At 37.6% G+C, this 23548-nt stretch overlaps 1 protein-coding gene across 1 annotated transcript in view; it reads right to left on the reverse strand.

Annotated features, from left to right (window-relative positions):
• Positions 1–2418: 2418 nt before the first annotated feature.
• SUGCT (succinyl-CoA:glutarate-CoA transferase) overlaps positions 2419–23548 on the reverse strand; it is a 424567-nt gene continuing 403437 nt past the window's right edge. Inside the window, exon 14 of the mRNA XM_084896420.1 lies at positions 2419–3835. Coding sequence (XP_084752546.1) covers positions 3672–3835 — 164 coding nt within the window. The 3' untranslated portion in view covers positions 2419–3671. The remainder of the gene's footprint in view (positions 3836–23548) is intronic.

Below are 23548 nucleotides of genomic sequence, written 5' to 3' on the forward strand. Positions count from 1 at the left end.
TGGAGTTGCTTATATCTAATGGTACCACATAAACTTAGCCTGCATAAAGCCAGACTGGTTTAAAAGTCCAGGGCCATTTGGACACAAACGATATCTTGGTATGTCTACATTAAAAAAAACTATTTGATTATCTTATGAGGGTATTAAAATTATAAATTATTTAACCATGGTATTGCTATAAAAATACAATTTTATCCTTATGTCTTTCTATACCTCAATATGAACAATGATAAGAGACTGTGATGTCTTATTTTTTCCCAATTGCTGTTTGGAATGGAAATATATACTTTTCTCTGAATCTTATTATCCTCATCCTCCTTTTCAAACAATACTGTACCAATACTAGTACCACAACATCTAGAGGGAAGAGAAAAGAGCTTGAAATTCTGGGCTCTTAAGGATCACTGATACTATAATCAAGATTAACAGCTGTCTTTTCGGGCCGATTGTGTCTCAGGAATCTCATCAATTATAAGGGCTCATTACAGTGGATAATCCCTTATAAATAGAAACAAATGCAAGAATAACAACATAATACTGAAGGATAAATTTGAAAATGAATAGCCCAGGTTCAGGGTATGAAGTCTGAGGAATGCGCCTTTTTTCCCACTTGTCTTCTTTGCCAATTGAGAATCAATGGTGAGTAGTCAGGGGAGAGGCAGAAGATCTGGATGGTCCACCCAGCCCTGAGCTGGCATTCTTTCTCAGTACCTGCAGGCCCATTATTTGGAGGACCAGGTCTATGGATGAAGGCAGCATTGAGCCATGTGGGAAAGTGACAAGCAAGATGGCATCTATAAAGTTTATAAAGTAGACAACATGCCAATGTCACAGGATAAGAGTCAGTGGTGAAATGTCAAATCCAGGTGAGATGGGACTGGATATGAATATGCCTGAATGTTGAAAGCAGGAATCATGAAGTCTTCATATAAAAGTCCCTGCTGTGGGGTTATCTACATTTAGTAGCTGAATGGCCTAGAATGAAATAGCCTATGTGAGACCCCTTTCATTTTTTAAAAATCATGATTGAGCTTATAACTCTTAGGAAATGGATCAAAGACAAAAGGACACCAGCTACCTGGGAAAGTCACTCGATGTTGGTTAGTGTTCATTTCTCTTCTTCTAGGATAGCATTCAGCATATCAAACTGCATGTTGGAAAATATCATGCCTGATTAACCAAAAAATTATTGCAGCAAAAATTTCAGAAAAAAAAATTAAGTAAAGGAACCCTAGTTTCTTGTGAACACACCCTCACTTCCGTATTGATTAACCCACTAAGCTTCAAAGTATTTTCTAGGCAAGCCTCAGACACAAACCTGTCAGAAGGCAGGCCTTGACACAGACTGAACTTGAGCATATGGTACTTAGCAGTGTGTTCAGCTTAGGGAGAGTGTAAGATAATAGGGCCTGATAATTAAAATAGCACGTTTGTGCCGAAACCGGTTTGGCTCAGTGGTAGAGCACCGGTCTGCGGACTGAAGGGTCCCAGGTTCGATTCCGGTCCAGGGCATGTACCTTGATTGCGGGCACATCCCCGGTGGGGGGTGTGCAAGAGGCAGCTGGTCGATGTTTCTCTCTCATCGACGTTTCTGGCTCTCTATCCCTCTCTCTTCCTCTCTGTAAAAAATCAATAAAAATATATTTTAAAAAAATAGCAAGTTTGTTTATAGACATAACCTAATCTAGGGCATACTGCTAACATTTTTAGCAAGTACATGGTTCTTTCAGGGCTAATTATCTATCTGAACTTAAAATATATTATGAGTTATTTCTCTCACTAAATATGTAGAGTAAATGTTTTTTGTTGGATGATAAACTGGTTCAAAGTTTTCCTAGATCATTTTGAGTTGTGTAGCTAGAAATCTGGTCAGCTACTACATACATGATTACACAGGAGACTGTCTCCAAGTTTGACTCTGCTATGTATAAAGACTACAGTTTTTATTGATTTCAAGGTTTTAGAGGCACTCTGTGACCCACTCTGAATGATCAATATCCTCCTACATATGGCTACCCAGATATTTAGGGTCATTGCTCAGTATCCAATTAATTTGCATCTCAAGATATCTGCTTGGATCAGTAGAAGAAATGGTGGGTTTGTCTTTTAAGATATGTGGTTTTGCCAGTCCTCTTCATCCAGCCTTTTACCATTTTCATTGCTAATTGTGTATTATTTATGGATGAATTTTATTTAGGTGTCTGGCCTGAAGTGAATGTCTCCAAATATGTATCTGTGAATTAGCCATTGGGGGAAAAGTGCTGCAGAAGGCATTAATTACCCTCGTATAATAAAATTCCATTTGGTGGAATAACAGCAGGAGTTCTTCAGAATAAGATGTGTACAGAGAACAAAAGCAGGGAAGACAATAACTGTTTTAAGAATTAGTAGGCATTCTTCTAAAAAGTACCATGAGGCTTGTGAGAAGACTTTTTTTTTTATTCAGAACCTTGATTCTAGATACATACTGGGCTTACAACATGGATAAATGGCTTCAATTATCCCAATAAAAAAAGGACACAAAAAGAAAACTAGCTCAAAATCCTAGTTTGAAGGATGAACATCTATAATCTAACTTACCACTTGATAGGTAATGGCATGACTTTCAAATATGTGTGACTAATAACTATGAATTAAGATTATACAAGGATATTGATAGTAGGTGTCATCTGATTCCTTGGTCTATACCTGGGTGTGGGTGATTGGCAGTCTGAGTAACAGTTTAATCTGGAATGCACATACAATTCAGTTACTATCTTCTGGGCAGAAGATATTTTATATATTTTGAATTCAATGACAACTATTTAAATGTTTAAGTACAAATATTTAATATCAAGGCAGGATACATTTTTCTACAATGGATACTCAAATTATAAGAAAAATGTTTTCATTCTTCTATTTTTCATTGTTTATACATTATTTAATACCTAGTCATCTGATATTCATTTAAACACATGTTGCATTTACACTTGACTCAAAATAAGGCATCAATTAAAGAACTGCTTTTCTACCCTTTTTGCAGATAGATACCTACACCTCAAAATGCATTGGTGGAAATTGATTTTCTGCTATGTATCATGAAATTAATTAGAGAAATACAGCGTGAGTCAAACATTTACTCCCCTTTGGGAAGTGAAGTTGGGCTTTATAATAGCCATCAGCAAAATCCATGGTTTAAATTACAGATTAACAAAGAGCTCATGAGCTCAAAATTAAGTTATTCTGTTTAAAATCAATCACTGAAACTGTCATTCTGCTTATTGCTTTGACTTCCTAACAAAGGTTTAAATGAGGACTTTATGTGCAAGTAGAGGATGTCAAGAGACCTGCTCTTTTTCAGACCTGCATGAGCTGGGGAGGCAAAACATTTAGGCTATTCATCTAATTAGAAGGAGGAATATATTTTTCAAAAAAAAAAAAAAAATCTTTACCAAAAAATCCCAAAAATTCAAGTTCACAATTAATCTATTATCTGGGGGGGGGAAATGGTAATGAATGAAAGGTGGGGTACACTTAAGAAGCACTAGATTCATTGATACCAGAGCCAAATGCAGAAATCTGGAATTTATTCTAGTTTTTAGTGCCAAGGGACGTAGGGTTCAGAAGCAGTATTGCCTTTGCCAGTAAAGTGCAGTCAGACTATGTTTTTAAGACAGAGCATTTTTCCTTTGTCACTGGGCTTCATGTTGGTTCACTACTCCAGTCCTGAGCAGCTCGGCGATGGTCCTGTCATCATATCTGAGGGCCTCTTTCAGGATGTGCGTCGTGTGCTGCCCAAGCAGGGGAGGTGGCCTGGCCTCTGACATCTTGAACTTACTGTATCTCACAGCTGGGCCTGTCAAAAGAGGTGGAAAGCAGGAAGCCTGTTAATGACTAACCCTAGGAAACGTATTACCCAAGCAGCCCGGGGTGTTTCCAACGAATGCCAAGAATATCACTGCTCGTTACACCCTTGCAGATGCACCATCGTTTTGGAAGGAAATGTATTTTTACATGTGGCTTTGCTTGACTCCATTTCATCCAACTGCACAGTCGTCATCAGATCTGCCTACCACTGTGCAGGGGACTGCACGCCCATGGTACGTGCTAAGCCTGATCAGAAGCTGTCAGTCCTGTCACAGGAAATCTCAGGGGTAGGGCACTCAACTGACTGGACTCTTCTGGGTCCAAGAGAATAACAACCAAGATATATAGTGTCTTTCTGAAACTGACAATCTGACCCCACGTGAGGATAGTCCAAAATTTTATTATTCACTGCCAACTGTATAGTTCCAAGATTTAGTACAACAAACAGCAACTATATAGCAGCCAGACTCTGGTTGAATCATTTGGATGGTAGAAGTTATATATGCACGCTCCATTGTTAGGGAGACTTCAGTCTGAATGTTACCTCTTTTTTAAAATTTGTCTTTATTGTTGAAGGTATTGCAGATGTCTCCCCACCACATCCCTGCACTGACCCACCATCCCGTTTCCACCCCCCTACAGGTATTCCTACATTATTTCTATCCAAGGGCTATGCGTATATGCATATAAATCCTTTGATTAACGTCTTTCCACCCTCCAATCCCCTTCCCTCTGAAATGTATAAGACCATTGCATACTTCAATGTCTCTGGATAATTTTTTGTCAGTTGATTTTATTCCATATAAAATTGAGAGCAGTGAAATTTGTCTTTCTCTGATGGCTTATTTTGCTCAGCATTATAACATCCAGGTTCCTCCATGCTGTCTCAAAAGGTAAGAGATCCTTCCTAGATCCTTCTTTTTTATAGCTGCACAGTATTCCATTGTGTAAATATAGCACAGTATTTTGTTTTGTTTTTATCTATTCATCTACTGCTGGGCACTTGAGCTGCTTCCAGATCTTAGCTATCCTATATAATAAAAGCCTTGTGGCATTACACCCTCGTGTGTAGTTATCACAAATGGCTACCCTCACATCATCACAAGATGGCCACCACAGGATGGCCAGCAGGAGAGGGCAGTTGTGGGCAATAAGGCTGGCAGGAGAGGGCATTTAGAGGCTAACAGGCCAGCAGGGGAGGGCAGATGGGGGCAATCAGGGCTGCAGGGAAGGGCAATTGGGGGAGATCAGCCAGCATGGGAGTGGTTAGGGGGCCATCAGGCTGGCAGGCAGGCAAGCAGTTAGGAGCGAGTGGTCCTGGATTGTGAATGGGATTATCTGACTGCAGGTTTAGGCCACAGGGATCGAGCCTAAACTGGCAGACAGACATGCCCAAGGGGTCCTAGATTGGAGAGAGTGCAGGACAGGCTAAGAAACACCCTCCTCCCCGCTCCCCTCCCCCACACGAATTTCATGCACCAGGCCTCTAGTTGTAAATAACACTGCTATGAACATAGAAGTGCACATGTAATTTCTGATTGGTGTTTCAGGATTCTTAGGATATGTCCCTAGAAGTGAGATCACTAAGTCAAATGGTAGTTCCATTTTTAATTTTTTGAGGAAACACCACACTGTTTTCCATTGTGGTTGTACAAATCTGCATTCCCACCAGCAGTGTACTAGGGTGTTGTTGTTTTTTTTCCCCCCTCCACATCCTTGCCAGTACTTGCTGTTTATTGATTTATTAATGATAGCCATTCTGGCAGGTGTGAGGTGGCACCCCATTGTTTTATTTTGCATTTCTCTTATAACTAATTACATTGAGCATTTTTTCATATGATTTCTAGCAGAACCATCTTTTTTGTTTGTTTTTACATATATATTTTTTTATTAAAAATTATTTATTGTTAGAAGTATTATCAATACATGTCTCCTTTTCCCCCCACTGATCTCTCCCCAGCTTCCTCCACCCCCCAGGACATGCTCTCTTCTCCCTCTCCCCAGTGTCCATTGATTATGCTCATATACATGCATACAAGTCCTTGGTTGACCTCTCACCCCCTTACCCCCTGCCTTCCTTCATAGGTTGGACAGTCTGTCAATGCTGCTATGACTCTAGTTTTATTTTTGCTTATCGGTTTATGTTGTTCATTATATTTCCATTAATGAGTGAGATCATGAGATATTTATCATTCTCTGACTGGCTTATTTGCTTAGCATAATGCTGTCCAGTTCCATACATGCTGTTGCAAATGGTAAGAATTCCTTCTTTTTTACAGCAGCATAGTATTCTATTGTATAGATGTATCACAGTTTTCTAATCCACTCATCTGCTGTTGGGCACTTAGGCTGTTTAAAATCTTAGCTATTGTAAATTGTGCTGCTATGAATATAGGGGTACATATATCCTTTCTGATTGGTGTTTCTGTTTTCTTGGGATATATTCCTAGTAGTGGGATTACTGGGTCAAATGAAAGTTCCATTTTTAATTTTTTGAGGAAATTCCACAGTGTTTTCCAAGGTAGCTGTACCAGTCTGCATTCCCACCAGCAATTTAAGAGGGATCCTTTTTCTTCGCATCCTCTCAGGGACTTGTCCTCTGTTGATTTGTTGATGATAGCCATTCTAGCAGAGCCATCTTGAAAAATCAACTTCTTTGAGCCTCATGTTCCACAGCTCTAAATTGGGCATGGTGTTTACCACATAAATTTGACATAAGAATTTCAATGAGATAATGGGCAGAAAGCACTAAGCAAATATTCCATAGGCCATAGTAATGTACAAAATCCATTGGCTATTCTGATGGCAAAAGCTGCCACAGCATCATTCTTGAAGCTTGCAGTGTAAGGGGAAAATACACATCGCCAGCTCTTCGCTGAACACTAAGCCACTGCAAACAAGGTTGCTCAAGCAATACTTTCACCCAACAGTTGGGAATATATTATCCCATTCTTTATCAATGGCCACTAAAGCCCCAAAAGCTAAGGTTTTACTTAAGGTCATATGGCTAATAATTATTAATAGTTCCAGGATGCAAAGCCATGTGCATTTGAATTGTCTCCCATTGAACACTCTAGCAGTCTTAGCCTTAGCAGTCTCTTTTTACTCTCCACTCTGACTTTGAAAAGATGAGCTGACATTGGAAAACAGATTTTACTTTTCTTGCTTAATTAAGTGAAGTGATATGGATGTCGCTTTCCTTTATATCGTTTTATTAGCCTTCAGGAAAACAAGCTAGTCACAAGAAGACTCCAAAAGAGAAATAAATTTTTTTTCAGCATTCTTTTGATTTGGAAGCCCATTTTTAAAAAGATTAATCCAATGTATGTTTGGGTAACAGAATGTCAGTCAGGAAAGCAGCAAACATGCCTTGAGCTCTTTGTAGAACCCCATTAATAAAAAGTATCGCGGTAGAAACCATTGCAATAAAGGACAGAGACCATCAAGCCACACCTCTGTGTAACACATACCATCCACTACAGATAAATGGCAACCTTTAATTAATATCCAAAGTTGTCCTTCTCTGAAACTCAATGAAATCATTTTTTTCTTCTCATATTTCCTTTTAAATGTCCGTGTGCATGACTGTTTTTCATAGGTTTATTCCATTTCATTAAAGAAGCATGCATTGGCAGGTACAGTCTTCTCCTCTCCTGATAAAACTGATAATCTGATGTTTTAGGGATGTGATCTTTACTCGTTTTTTTCTTTCAGATTTGGTTCTATTTTGACATTAATTATCAACAGTTTTAATCTAAAACTTGTCTTTCAAAAGAAGAACCCCACTGAGGTAGTACATGTCTGAAGTCAATGTGATGTGAATTTTTCTTAAATGAATTACCTGAAATGAGACTTCCAACTGAGATGAGACTTCCAACTGAGATGAGACTTGCAAATGAATTACGTGAAATGAGACTTCCCTGATGCTGAGTCTTTAGTTGTTTAGGCAGCCTTTTCTCTACTATCTAATCTCTATACTAAATCTATTGCATCAAAAATGTTTAGTGTCCACAGGAAGCAAATTAAATGAATGAAAAATTAATCTCTATAACTCATAATTTTAGAGATAAATGCATTTCTTTAAAAGAGATTTCATTCCATATTCTTGGCCTTAAATAAGAAAACTGCTATTGCCTGAAGGGTAGACTTAGGATAGTTTTACATAGAAAAGAACCATGGCCCATATGTTCCACAGAAGAGGCAGAGAAAGAAACTCGGTTTCTCTTTGAGTTACAGCCATTTAGGAGTAAACAAAGGTGAGGTGATTTTCCTCTGCCTTAACAAAAGTTATCAGCGAGGCCAGTGTTGCTCAGTGGTTGAGTACCAACCCAGGAACCAAGAGGCCGCTGGTTCCATTCCAGGTCAGGGCACATGCCTAAGTGGTGGGCTTGGTCCCCAATAGGGGGCTTGCAGGAGGCAGCCAATTGATGTGTCTCTCTCTTCAATGTTTTGATTTATCTATCCTTTTCCCTCTCTGTCAAAAAATCAATAAAAAGATATTTTTAAAAAACAATCAAACTGAAACACATTGAAATAAAGGCAATTTCCAGTACATCAGCTAAAACCACAAGTGCTGTCCTTGTGAGGGGCTTAGCTATTCTAATGATTGGTGGTCAAAACCCTGGGGTCTCCTTATACTCCTCACAAAAAAAAAAGGAATAATGGGATCCAAGATGGCAATGGAGTAAGTAGAAGTTATACTCATATCCTTCCAGAACAAAACCAAAATTACATCCAAAACATAGAAATGCCAACTGAAGACTATCTGAACAGAAGCCTTATAACCAAGAATTTACAGAAGATGCCATATGGAGACTAGTAGAAAGGGTAGAGATGCAGGAAGGGTTGGCCATGTACCCACATTGGCTCAGAAACACCCTGAGGAGTGTGAGGTCTTAACACTACAGGCTCCCCAGCCCATAACACCAGATCTAGAAAGAGGGGACTACATAACATAAGGCTTTAAAAAGCAATGGGGATTATGTCTTTCTAGAGAAATTAGGGAGTCTATTAGAAACCCAGGCACCATCATAAAGGACCACTTCGCAAAATCTTGTTTTTAGCCACTTACTCTGGGTTCTTGCAAAGGGAGGGTGGGTCAGATGACAGAGAACTACAGTCTTGTGAGGAGAGATGGGGTTTATGGCTCTGGAGAGAACTGAAGCAATAGCTGCTAAAATCCCTATCCTCCATAGTATATCAGCCTGGGGGTATACAATAGCCCCATCCTACTGACTCCCTGTCAGCCTACCTTGATGAGGTTGGACTCTCCAAGAGGCATGGAAAGAATGTGGAATAGACTGAGTTGTGTGGTTCTAAGATGGTGCAATTTTTCCGTTGCACACCAAATGGGTGCAGAGCCCTCCCTTCATATGTTCAAATCCTGGTCAGTTTGAGCCTGATAAACATTGCTGGATTCCCCCTGATGATGGCTTACACCTCCTTACATATTATATAAGAATAAAATAAATATGAGTTAAAGACTTAAATGAAAGGCTAAAAACAATAAAACTCCTAGAAGAAAATGTAGTATTATATCAGACATTTCTCTTAGTGTTATTTTTTTCTAATATATATCCTTTGGCAAGGGAAACAAGAAAAGCTAGCAAATGAACTACATCAAACTAAAAAGGTTTTGCACAGCAAGAGTAACAATCAACAAAATGAAAAGACAACCCACGGAATGGGAGAATATATTCACCTGTGATACAACTGATAAGGGGCTAATATACAAAATTTATAAAGAATTCATAATATTCAGCACAAAAAAGACAAACAATACAATGAAAAACTGAGGAAAGGGCTGGAATAGACATGTCTCTAAAGAGGACATATGGATAACATATGAAAAGATGCTCAAGTTCAAATCATCAAATGCAAAGTTAAACCATAATGAGATATCACCTCACTCCTATCAGAATGGCTATCATCTATTAATCAACAAATAAATGTTAGTTAGGATGTAGACAAAAGGGAATTCTCTGGGAATGCAGACTAGTACAGCCACTGTGGAAAACACTATGGTGTTTTCTCAAAATATTAAAAATGGAACCTGCATTTGACCCCGCAACCCCACATCTAGGAATATATCCCAAGAAAACAGAAACACCAATCAGAAAGGATATATGCACCCCTATGTTCATAGAAGCACAATTTACAATAGCTAAGATTTGAAAGCAGCCTAAGTGCCCATCAGCAGATGAGTGGATTAGAAAACTGTGGTACTTCTACACAATGGAATACTATGCTGCTGTAAAAAAAAAAAAAAAAAAAAAAAAAAAAAAAAAGGAATTTGCAACAGCATGAATGGACCTGGAGAGCATTATGCTAAGCAAATAAGCCAGAGAAAGATAAATATCACATGATCTCACTCATTAATGGAAAGGTAATGAACAATATAAACCGATGAACAAAAATAGAACCAGCCGAAACCGGTTTGGCTCAATGGATAGAGCGTCAGCTTGGGGACTGAAAGGTCCCAGGTTCAATTCCGGTCAAGGGCATGTACCTTGGTTGCGGGCATATCCCCAGTAGGGGGTGTGCAAGAGGCAGCCAATCGATGACTCTCTCTCATCGACGTTTCTAACTCTGTACAAAATCAATAAAATACATTAAAAAATATATATTAAAAAAAATAGAACCAGATTCATAGAAGCATCAAACAGACTATCTAACCTATGAAGGAAGGCGAGGGATGAGGGGGTGAGAGATCAATCAAAGGACTTATATGCATGCATATGAGCAAAACCAATGGACACAGATAGTAGGGGGTGTGAGGGCATATGTTGGGGGATGGGGGACCTGAGGAGATGTCAATGGAGGGAAAAGGAGACTTATGTAATACTTTAAACAAAAAATAATTTTTAAAAGGGAACTCTCATGCACTGTTGGTGGGAATGCAGATTGGTGCAGCCTCCATGAAAAACAGTATGAGGTCTCCTCAAAACATTAAAAATGGAATTCTTATAACCCAACAATTCTACTAGTGGGTATGAGTCTGAAGAAACCCAAAACACTAATTCAAAAGAATATATGCACCCCCATGATCATGGCAGTGTTATTTGTAATAGCCTAGATATGGAATTAAAACAGTGCCCATCAAAGATGAGTGGATCAGAAAGAGCTGGTACACATATACAATGAATTATTTCTGGACCATAGAAAAGAATGAAATCTTACCATTTGCAACAGCAAGAATGGACCTAGTGGTTATTATGCTAAGTGACATAAGTCAGTCAGAGAATGACAAATACCATACAATTTCACTTATTTGTGTAATCTAAAGAGCGACATAAATAAAGAAAAACTAAACAGAAACAGGTTCATAGATACAACAAACAGATTGATGGTTGCCAAAGGGGAAGAAGCTCGAGGGGGCTGGGTTTAAGAAGTGAATGATTAAGAAATACAAGTTGGTAGTTACAAAATAACCATAGGGATGTAAAGTACAGCATAGGAAATAGTCAACAATACAGTAAGTGTGGATGGTGCCGGGTGGGTTCTGAAAATAGCAGGGGCAGCACTTTGTAATTATACGATTGTCTAACCACTATATTGTACACCTGAAACACAAAATAATATTTAATGTAAACTGTAACTAAATTTTTAAATAAGGGAATTGGGTGACAAGTTTTGAAGGCTCTATCTACCTCTGAGGACTGTGTGTGAACTCCCTATGGTTCCCTCAGGGATGGTCTGTATGATTCTAAAACAGTGCTATGCCTTTTTATTCATCTGCATATGCTTATCAAGAAAGACTGAACTGATAAATTTCATGGAATCTAAAATCTAACAGCTTGAGGCTGACAAAATACAAAGATAGGTGAGAAAGAATCCTGTCTCAGTTTCCAAGTCATATTGGAGACCACTTTTCTTCGTGTTTATTGTATATTGGGCCTGTGACTGGGTTCTTTGCACACCACTTCTTGGTGAAAAGGGGTCAGGATGGAGCAAGAGAGAATTATCTGAGTTTGAAACTGAACTGAGGGGTCTTAGAGTAGAACAGTCCAAGAACATCTTTGGGTTTCATATTCTGACCAGTCTGTTCTCCCATCTTTCCAGATCACAGTTCTACAGATATCTTATGCATCATTTACACATTACTACCTCATCTTTTCAATTAATTTATCATATGCCAGCTATTTCCTTGTAGGAAGTCATAAAATCGCAGCACCATCAATGCTTTTCATTTTCTCGTGTTTCTGAGTTAGGCAATGCTCTCCAAAGCCCTCCCCTCTCCCCATCCGAAAAGGAATGAGGCCTCTTGCAGAAAGTGATCTGGTGTAAGCCACAGGGAGGACCCAGATCCTCATGTGCCAGAGAATTCCTCAGACTATCCCTGCAGTGTTTTCCATCTGTGGTTTGAGGCCCTACAGTAATAAGACCCTGACTATTTTGTCTCATCTTCTTTTAGAAACCTTCCATGATTCTTTTAGGCTGAAAAGAGAATCTACCCAATCTATACAAACATCCCACGCTACACTAACTATACACAGAGTTCAAGCTACATTTTATAACCCAGACCAACTTAATAATGTAAACAGTTGCAGGAAACAGAGGTAGCCAAAAGCATGTGGGTAACCATAATGAATATTCAAGTAATGGGAATATAATATCACATCATCACGAGGGAAAGAACCTAAACAGTCCTTTTTTTCCAGAACTCTCTGCACCTCCCATCTTGATGATGCATTTTTAAAGTAATGAAACAGTCTATTGCTCAACCTCACAAGCACAATGGCAAATGATCAACACTAAGGGTTAAATTAATTAACATAGTTGGTCTGTCCAATCACAATGGAAGCAAAATAAATACAATTAAAGGTAATTGTGTGGGACTTTTCATTTGTTGTTTCTTTTAATAGCAGATATGAGTGTCAACTTTTTAAAATATTAAGAATAGTTAAAATCAAACATCTGTTTTATAATATGTAAAATGCTATATCAAACATTTTTATTTTGACTTCTTTAGACCATTGCTCAGGTACAGGCTGTGGATACCATTTAATCTTCAAGGCTTACTAGTGTAATAAGAATCCGAACTTCATTTTGCTGAAAATAATGATAGTTTCAGTACCAAGTTATTTCACAATTTTCCCTCCAGTGCTTGAACTCATCATCATAACAATAACAATATTATTTATATGGTGCCTCTCAGCCATAGCATCCAAGGCGCCAAATGGAGCCATACAGTTAGAACACATGAAACACATTAGATATGAGATAAAAGAGATAAAATCATTTAAACTATTGTAGAATGAAATGGTGAGTAAAGGTCTTAGAGTGAAAAATTGTTTTGGACAACTTTCACAGAAGACCTCAACCTATGGGACGCTTAGGTAGTCCAGCATCCCAGAAACTCAAGGCAACATGTTCTGGGTGGGTACCACCAACTTAGACAGGTCACCCTCCAGGCTCATCCAGAGCTCAGAGGCACCATTTATCACTTCTGATGAAAATTGACTTTAATTTGCTATTTTGTGACTCACTAAAGAGTACCTCAAGTGCCACTACCTGCAAGGGAACAGTGTATTTTCAACTATGTCTATGATCTTATGGTAGTCATCAGTGTTGTTCATCAAATCTCCACTTCCCACCTTCTAAGAGCAGGATATTATATTCTGATCCCTTTGATGTTGGATGAGGTCATGTGGCTGGCCAACAAATTGTAAATGGAAGCGATATGTATGCCACTTCCAGGCCAGACCACTCACTTGCTAATTGAAGATTTTCTCTTTTTCATGACAACTTGGCAGTGTGTGAGATGGTAACTGTTCCACCAGCCTGGGGCCCTTTAAACCCATGAGGGACATGTAGTGTGAGCATGTAATATATTTGTATTGTTGAAAGCCAATGTTATAGGGAAATAGATTATATGCCTCGATTTTAATACAGAGACATATTTGCCTAAACCAGAAGAGGGACTCATTAATCTGGTCCCTCGGCATTTCTTTCAAAAGCATTCAGTTCAGATGTTCCAAATACTTTGAAACTCTTATTTTGTGTGTAGCCAATTTTAACCAGTGGAATGATGAGAACAGCTATTATTTATTGAGTACTTGCATGTGTTAGGCATTTGGTAGAATGCTTTTTCATGTATTACCTTGTTTGATAGACTCAGTAACTTTAAAATGTAGAATTATTATTGTACCATTAGAACGACAGGGAAAGTGGGGTTAAGTAACACAGCCAGTCAACTAAAAATTTTGTTAGAACTTAGGCTGGCTAACTACAAAGTGCATGCTCATTAACACTAGGATGTATTTCCTCCCTGCATAATATGGAAGAAAATCTGTTCTCATATCAGTGGCTGAATAAATACCATTCTTTGGCAGATGGTATAAAACAGTACTGTATTATAAATACTTATATATTTTATGATTGCTACTCCATTGAGGCATTTATCTTTCATTTGAAAAAGAAACACGGCAACTTGTACTTGATTTATCTATCTTGTTCCAACCCACTGAAATGTCATAGTAGATTATCCATTTCCTGCTGGAAAAATATATGGCCCATAAGGAAATGCTATTCATATTCATTAGCAAATACTCCATCTCCCCTCAAAGTGTGCTACCCAAACTTTCAGCTGAGGTCTCTGAAAAATGTCCACTTGGAAGAAAATCTCCCCTGAATGCTTCTTCCCAGCGTTTGTATTTGCTTCTAATTATTTTAAACACTTCTGAAAATGCGAGGAAGGGTGAAGAAACACCTTGCTGACAATGTGTTCTTTGCCAAAATAATCAATTATCCTGCTCCTTTGCCTTCTAAAATTCAAATATTCAATACAAGTTCCTTGGGCACATTCCCAAGGTTTTGTTTGGTAGACTTCACCACGGAAAACAAAATTGGTTCAGCTGGAGTCTGTAGCCAGAACATTTTAAGCTTCATAGACCTTCAAAGTAGTGACCTTCTCTTCACCTCCTCTGCCTCTATGCTCGATTAAGGAAAATACCGGAAGAAGTTTCCATTCAAAGAAGCCAGATTGCATTTCAATTCAGTTTGGAGAGGAGGAACTGAACAGAGTTTGAAGCAGGTAGTTATTTGTGGCTCTTACCTCAAATAGCTTTGAAAAGTGGTTCTGTAAACCTTTAAAAGTCTTTTGTAATTTAATAATTTTTTCTGCACTTCTTAATCTCTCTCTTAAGGGAATCAGGCTTGTCTACCACCTTCTTTCCTTTCCCAAGAGTCTCTGAGTCACAGAAATCACAATCACAACCCAAGCAAATAGAGATCAAGAAAATTAGGTCCCCAGACCTGCTGCTGAGAAAAATGGGGATATGCTATTTGTTAGAATTTATTGTAGTTCTTCCCTTTCACTTTGCTTGCCTCTGTGCTCCAGATGGAAAGATTTTAGGAAAAAGTCCTTCCCCTCCATGTCCCTATTTCTGCTTTAGCATGTCTTAATCCTCAGCATTGCCTTTGATACCTTGCTAAACCAGTAGTCCTATCTCTGAAATATCTCTTACTCATAAACACACTTCTGATCTTTTCTGCTACCTCCTTGGCCAATGCACCCTGAAAAAAGAGGAAAGCCTACTTAATTTTTTCCTCAGTTATTCCCTCCAGCCAAACCGTATTCACTATCCTTGGACCCACGTAGAGTACACTTCATTTTAGCAATCCCTAAGTTCACATTATCCTTAAATTTATGTTCAAGCTCACTTGATGTTGAGCCTTCTCTTTTTCTCACAGTGCAAAAGAATGTCTCCCTTCTCTGATGGCCTATAACATTCGATTGGTATTCCCTTTATGGTATTATCTCAATTTCTAACTGTTTTGCCTCTTGTGATTTTTTTTTTTTTTTTGAGACCGGAATCAACATTTTGCTCATTTTGCATCTCCAACAGTATATATTACATGGTGAGTGTTTAGTAAATAATTATGAAACAAAACTATTTAGACAGAAAAGAAACAAAAAACTAACTAGATGTCCAGAATTGGGAATAAGTAAAATATAGATATATGGAGAAGTTAAATCTCGCAAATTAATATATTTTGCACCAAGTTTCTAAATGAAGATATTTCTACTTTCCTCTTTCCCCCTCCATATCTAACCCATCAGCAAATCCTATTGACTCTATGTTCAAAATATATTGGAATCCAACCACATTTTATAACAAGCTTAGTCTAAGTGACCATCATCTCTTGCCTGGTGAGATCCTCCTATCATATGTCCCTTCTTACATGCTTCCTTACAATATATTCTTTCAAAAGCAGCTGAAGTTACCCTTTTAAAAGCATAATTCAGATCATGGAACTCTTCTCAGAATTCTGACAGTGGATTCCAAAATTCTACATAATCCACCAACCTTCCCTCTAACTGAGCTCCCTTTCTGCCTTTTCCTCTCTTAACTCACTTTGTTCCAGCCCTGCTGGCCTTCTTGCTTTTCATCAGGTACACTCATCCTCAGGCTTTGCTCCAGTTCTTCTTTCTACTTGGAACTTTCTTCCATCTGATGTCTACACATATCATTCCCACAAATACTTCAAGTCTTTGCTCAACGAGGTCTCCACTCACTACCTACCACATTTAACACTGCAACCTGCCATCCTGACCTTATTCCTGCCACTTCCAACCCCCTTATTCTGCTCTACTTTGTCTTTCTTCAACATTGTTCCTGTAGGTCTACTGTTCTTTGTCTCCCTCTGCTAGAGCATTATATTCCCAGTGGCAGGGAGCTGTGTCTGTTTTCTTCAACAAATATTGGCTAAATATGTATGAATGAATGAACAAATGAATGAATGAATGAATGATCACAACTAGATTTTGAATTTAGTTCTCATGTTTCTGCAACAATGAAACTCAAAGTATTCATACTCTAAGACTTCAAGATTCTAGCAAAATGAATCTTGTCAAACACACTCAAAAGCAAGGCGAAGCACTGTTACTACTATGAATCAAAAGTCACATGTAAACAAAACATATTCAATGCAATGTGTTTGTCTTAGGGCATCTGCTTTATCTAGTTGTGAATCTTGCACTTATATTACCCATGAGGATGGACAACTACAACATTCCAAAGATGAAATATTTCAATAGTTGGGTAGAATTTTTGTGATTCTGTGGGGACAGGAACTATTATCTGTTTTGAGTCCACTCTACGTCCAGAAGTCAGTATATTGTGATGGTCAATATATACAGTATTTGTTAAATATATGAATGAAGAGAAAGGATCCTTATACTTTTAGAAATAAAAAAGACAGTAAAAATAATGTTAATATTCACACAAATAAAAGTTTTACCACCCTAACCAGTTTGGCTCAGTGGATAGAATGTCAGCCTGTGGACTGAAAGGTTCCAGGTTCGATTCTGGTCAAGGCCATGTACCTTGGTTGCAGGCACATCCCCAGTAGGGGGTGTGCAGGAGGCAGCTGATCAACGTTTCTAACTCTCTATCCCTCTCCCTTCCTCTCTGTAAAAAAAATCAATAAAATATATTTTTAAAAAAGTTTTACCACCTGGATGTTAGCACAGTGATACCAAATTTTACCTTACGTGAATTTGTTTAGAAATTAATTTTTAAATAATGACAATAATACTTGGGACTCTGAACAATGTACAATACTGTCAGACTTTTAAAAATGTTTATTATTCCTTCTTAGAAGGACATAATTTCTTCTACATTTTAATGTCTATTTTTTTCTACTTGGAAAATGTCTTGATTTTATTTATATGAACTATAATTTTGACAATTGCATGTTAATTTAATCTTGTTTTTTATGTTTCCCTTTGCTCATGGGTATTATGAATTTTGCATAATACATGTCTGTTGTGGTACACAAACATTTTCTTATTTATTATTTCTTCCCTTTCCCACATTCTCCTTATTAGTTATTTTGATTGGTGTTTACAAAATGCACTGCTGACTCTCTTGAACATTAATTCTGTGGTTATTTTTTCCTAGTATCTTTTGTATTACTTAAAAGTATTTAACAAGGTAAAAGGGGCCAATAACTATTGAATATCTAAACTGTTATTTTCATTTTCACAGTTTCATTGTAAATTTGAAGATGGTCATTTACTTCTTTATACATTAATTAAAATAAATGAGTAATGTTCCCTCCCAGCATGGAGTTCTTTGCAGTTTCCAATAACACAAACTTAGTTCTTTTTCATCTGCTAAAAGCTGAATTGGCATGAAATGTGTTAGGATATCCTCAGTCCATGTTAAGTGGAAAGACATTTCCACATTGGAACTTCATTAATTTTGCCTAGTAAGAATCCAACTTAAGTAAATGAAAAGTATAAAACATATCATTTTATACAAATAAATTAAACTAGGCCAGAGATGCCTTGTAAATCTTAAGAAAGCTTACTTAATAATATACACAAGTGGATTATAATTACTAAATTAATTCTTTGCCCACAAAGGGAACTTATTCTGTGTTTGAGTGTACTTTTTTAGGAGCAGTAAAAGCATTTCTTGTGTAATCATAATTAAGCCAATAATTTGTTCAGAGTGTGTGTATGTGTGTTTAACTATCTTGTTTGCATAAAAACAAACTTCAAATTATCATCTAAATATCTAAGTGATCACACATTCCAAATTAATGAGAACCAAATTCAAAAATGTTGCTGTTCTTAAGTCTCTAGGTTCACAAGGGCCATAAAAGCAAAGACCTGATCCCAGATAATTATTTGTAGATTAACATGAGTAAAAAGCCTTTGATGAGCAGTGATACTCTATGTTGTTAAAAAAGTAAATAATAAATACTCTAATTATAAGTCTTTCACCTGACATTTTGAATATCATGAAAGAAAAAGTCTAAATACTATAACAAAAATGGGTTATAATTTAAGATTCCTTTGTGGATTATACCTTCTCTGAAAGTTTTTGTACCTTAAAATTACATGAAGAGGTATAAAACAGTCTATGTGAGGAAAAATGACTATTTTTGTACACTATACAGGATTTGGAGGTTATCACACTATAAACAGTGTTATAAAGTCAAGAACATCACATACATAAAATGTATTTTAAGGATATAATTAAACACATGCAAATGAGTCACATAAACTGGTGGAATCTGAATAAGATCAGTGGATTGCATCAGTGTTAATTTCCTGTCTCTAATATTGTATTATATTTATGTAAGGTGTTACCAGTGGGGGGAATTGGGTGAAGGAATTCATTCTTACGACTGCATATAAATAGACAATTATCAAAAATCAAAAGTTTTTAAAGAGTTATAAAAAGATAAGAAAAGCAAAAGCAATTTGATTGCATTTGATTAGTGCTTTTTATCTTTAACAACAAAGCAGTTCAAATCTAACTTCAAGAGAATGGAAGATACTAATGATTTCCTCCAAAAAGAAGATACTGGCTATTTCTCTGTTCTATAACTGTGTTGATCTTGAAATTGGGGCTGAAAAAAATGATTTTCCTGGAAGAGAGGGCTTAATAAGGGGTTAATGAAGATTACTTCAAACCAATAATAAATTTTTATTTGAATCCAAAAAAGTTGCTTATCTTTTTAAAAGTTTAAAGCCAAATGAGTATATAGTAGTAAACACAGCCATCAAGTATGTTATTTTTCCAAGTTGTTAGCAAGCCTTGGGGATTACCGACCATGTCTTATTTATCCTGGATTGAGGGTAGCAAATGCAGGTCCTTCCTAGATAGCACTATTTCTGGAGATCTGGCAATAGGACGTGGGTGCTGACAGGCGGAGGGCACTAACAGAACTTAATTTCTGCAATCAACATTTCAACATGCCAAAAATAATGAAAGGTGCTCTCAAGCAGATGTCATTTGATAAGAAGAAATTTGAAGAATTGGGATATGGGACTCAGAAAATATCTAGAAGGAATCTAAAAAAAAATAATAATAATCCACATTTAGTAATCTGGAAGGTAAATTTTAATTATGTTACACATTTGCTTGTAAGCTTTTAGGCGAACCTGGAAGAAACTAAAGACTAAATTATTAAAGTGTCAGCACGGTTAAATGGAAGAGAAAAACAATATCTTGAGCTGCCCTGCTCATTTCTCTCAGCTCCATGTGGGCATTAAAATGACAATTAAATAAAATGAAAATCTAGTTCCAGTAAAATAAGCCAATTTCTAGTGTTGAATAGCCACATGTGGCTAGTGGCTATCCTATTGGACAGAACAGAAAATATTTTAATCATCTCAATAAAATATTGGGAAGCCACACTCTAGTTAAAGAAAATATGACAAAGATCTAAAATATTTTTTAAAAGGACACCATTTTACAAATTGGACCTCCCAGAGATAGCACTATTTCTGGAGATCTGGACCTTCCATAGGAGTATACCCATGACCTTCTAGAAGAGCGGGTTTGAAAAGGACCCTAATATCATCATGCCAAAACACTTGTCATATGCTTGATTCTTTGTGGTCGCCCAACCTTTGTTTAAACTTTTTTTTCTATAGGCAAATATTACAATTTCCCTCATTCTTTTCCAAGAAATATGTCCGTTCTTTGTATTTTATGGCTATAAGTCTTTCATCATTCTGGCTGTTCACTGCTGGATTCCCATCTAGATTCCAATTTACTTTATCTCTAATCAAAATGAAGTGCATGCTTCAGGTACTCAGAGTTTAAAATGTTTTTCTGTTCCTTTATTCTGGATAATGCACTTCTATTTGTATAGACTAACAACATAAGGTGTCTTTTAGTAACCTAACTAGTCAGGTTTTTTTTTCTTTTCTCTCTCCCTCTCTCCCTCCCTCCCTCTCTCTCTCTCTCTCTCTCTCTCTCTCTCTCTCTCTCTCTCTCTCTCTCTCTCTCTCTCTCTCTCTCTCTTTGCAATGAGTTTTCAATAAAATAAACTCCTGCAATCTGTTAAATGTGGCCATTGCTCCATCTAATTGAAAATGTTGTTTTTTTCTTACTTCTAATGATGTCTCTGTGAAATGGACCACCAGTACAATTCTGAATACTTCAGGTGGCAAATTCATTAACGACAGTGGTTTTGACTCAGATACAAATTCATGGTTTCCTACAGCTTTTCACGTTAAGTTCTGTCTTCAATGGGTAACCAAACATACATGTTGACAACAGAGACCAAGAATATGTCTTTGGAAAAATCTCACCATCATCCATCCCATCCCCAAATCATCACCGCTTGAATCCAACCATTCTCCAGTTAGTTGGACTATAGTAGTGTCTATTCCCTACTTCTCTGTTTTACCCACAAAAACATACCCAGTAATCTAGTTATACCGAATTTCCTACAACATACTTCACCTTTTCCTAGAAATCTAAGAACAAATGCTAAATTTATTAATTACAATGACCAAAAAGGCTCTAGCACAAGAGAGTACCCATCAACCCTAGAGCACTTAGGCTGCACCTACAATCCTGGAACCCACATTTTATAGTAAAACAATGCAGAGAAATATTTTTAATGACATTATTGATTGTCAAAAAATCATAAAGGTGAGGTCCTGTTCAACTGAATTCTAATGCGTTTGGTATTTTCCACAATCCTCCAAGTGCACCTTTTATACAACTGCTTGAACTGTCATTGGGAATGGGAAAGGAAATCAGCATTCTAAATGCCAGTTTAACCATTGCCCAGTTGGGATGTTATAGAACCAAATCTCTTAGTGACTCATTCAGTCTAGAGACAAATAGAGGAACATTTGCAGCATCTGATCTCAAAGCAGGTGATTCTATAGTAATAATGCAGTTATGTGCCAAGATCCTGAAAGGCAAGGTTCAAGAGAACCTTGCAGGACACCATTATTTTTAATATAAATTCAACTTTAAAATGACTTCAATTTTTCAAAAGACACAAGGCAGTCTGGGACTTAACACAGAAAATGTGGAAAATTAAGCAATTCATTTATGAACACATGTTGAAATAGCAAAGCACTAACTAGGTGGACTTATACACACACACAAAAAAAATAGTCATTTAAGAGTCAGTCAGGTCAATATTTGCTTTCCACACAGGAACTTTATGTTACAAACTGGGGAGAATAATTCAGCAGGAGGGGGGTGGGAGATGGAAGTGTTTTCCAAACAAGGACTCTCCTTGGTTTGTTGTTTTCTTGTTATATGCAGGGTTGTGGAATATGCACCATCTCAGCTCAACATTCCTACCTTTGGATTTGGATAAAGATTTGTTTTCCCACAGAAATCTGCAACAAAAATGTCATCTATTTGATTATTATTAGGTTTACAAATTATTTATTAGATTCTCTCCAACAGTATAACAACAACAAACAAGGGGGCGCTGCTGGCAAGGTAGATTCTGCTAAAGGGAGAGCATGCAGTCACCCAGAGCACTAGCTGCATTGTCTGACCCAGGGGTGGCCAACAGGCAGGGAGGACCAGAAGTAGGAGAAGGCCTGAAACAATTGAGATGTCTGGGCTTCATCTTTAGGGAATTCTCAGTCCCCAACTGAAACTCAAAAATTTTATTTTCTCACAGAATCCATGTGACTGATGTTGACTTGCTAGTAAAGTTTCCAAAATTCTAGAAGTATCTAGTAGCATCTTGGTTTTGACATTTACATTATACAAGGCTTCATGAATGATCCCAAGACCCCATCCATCATTGATAAAATGTGTTTCAAGTTCCATACGACAGCCCTCCAAAAACTGTAGCAAACAAACCCATTTACAAGTTGGGCATCGTATGTCTCCCAGCACTGGCTGTTCCCCTACGCGCTCTCATCGACCTAACCTGTTTTCTCATGTCCAACTTCTGGGTGGCCCGTGAGAACTATTGCTCCTCTGAGACTAGAGCAGGGCGTAAGCAATGAGTGGAAGGTGAAAGTTCTGGGGAAAGGTCCCGGCAGCAGAGGGAGGGAATGAGGAAAGGGAAGAAGACTGAGTTGGAATCATTCACGAAACATCAAGGGTTGCTAAGCCCATGCTACAGGGAGGAAAGCTTTTACGGGACTTAAAATGAAACTTTTAGGCAAGCAAGATGGATGTCATTAAGAAAGCACAGCATGTGGATGAGGCAAGCCTGGGGTACATTCTTTCCCTGAACAGAAATGGTGATTTTATGCTAAATATTTAACCTCTCAGAAGGTTCAGTTTTCTCATCTCTAAAATGGAGACAATGTTTACTTCTTGGAACATTGGTGAAGATCCAAATAACTTTGTAAATGTGACCAGCACAACCCCTGGCAACAAACAGCAGACAGTTGAATGTTGTTGTTTTTTCTTGCTTTCCCTTTTGAGAGATGCAGTGTGATATAAGGGAAGAACAGAATAGAAGGAACAGTTTCAAATTCCACTCTCAGAATGGGTACCAATGAGAACCTGGGCACACTCTCTGAGTTTCAGTCACCTGTGTTCTTTGAGAAAGACATAATGTAAGTTAATGCCTGCGACCAGCTCATTCTTGAGACATATTATTAATTCAATATTTCAGCAAATGTGTGTTGCGTGCCTAATATTGGCAGGCACGATTCTAGGAAAAAATAAATCTAGGCAAGGAGAAAGAAAATGACCAGGCTGATATATGAGGTGGAGTGGTCAGGAAAGTTTCTCTGAAGAGATGAAATTTTAGCAGAGACTGAAGGAAGAGAGGGAGAAAAAGAACCATAAAAATATCTAGATAAAGAGATATCCAGGTAGACAAAGGGGAGAGCAAGGTCAAAGGCCAGGCATTTGTGGTCCCAACTGATAAACAGTGAGGTCTTATAAGGCTGTTGGATGGCAGTAGAGGGAACAAGGAAAGGGTGGGCATTAAAGGGGACTGGTGGCCCATT

The sequence above is a fragment of the Pipistrellus hanaki genome (genome assembly GCF_964339955.1).
Source record: "Pipistrellus hanaki genome assembly, chromosome: 10".
NCBI lineage: Eukaryota > Metazoa > Chordata > Mammalia > Chiroptera > Vespertilionidae > Pipistrellus > Pipistrellus hanaki.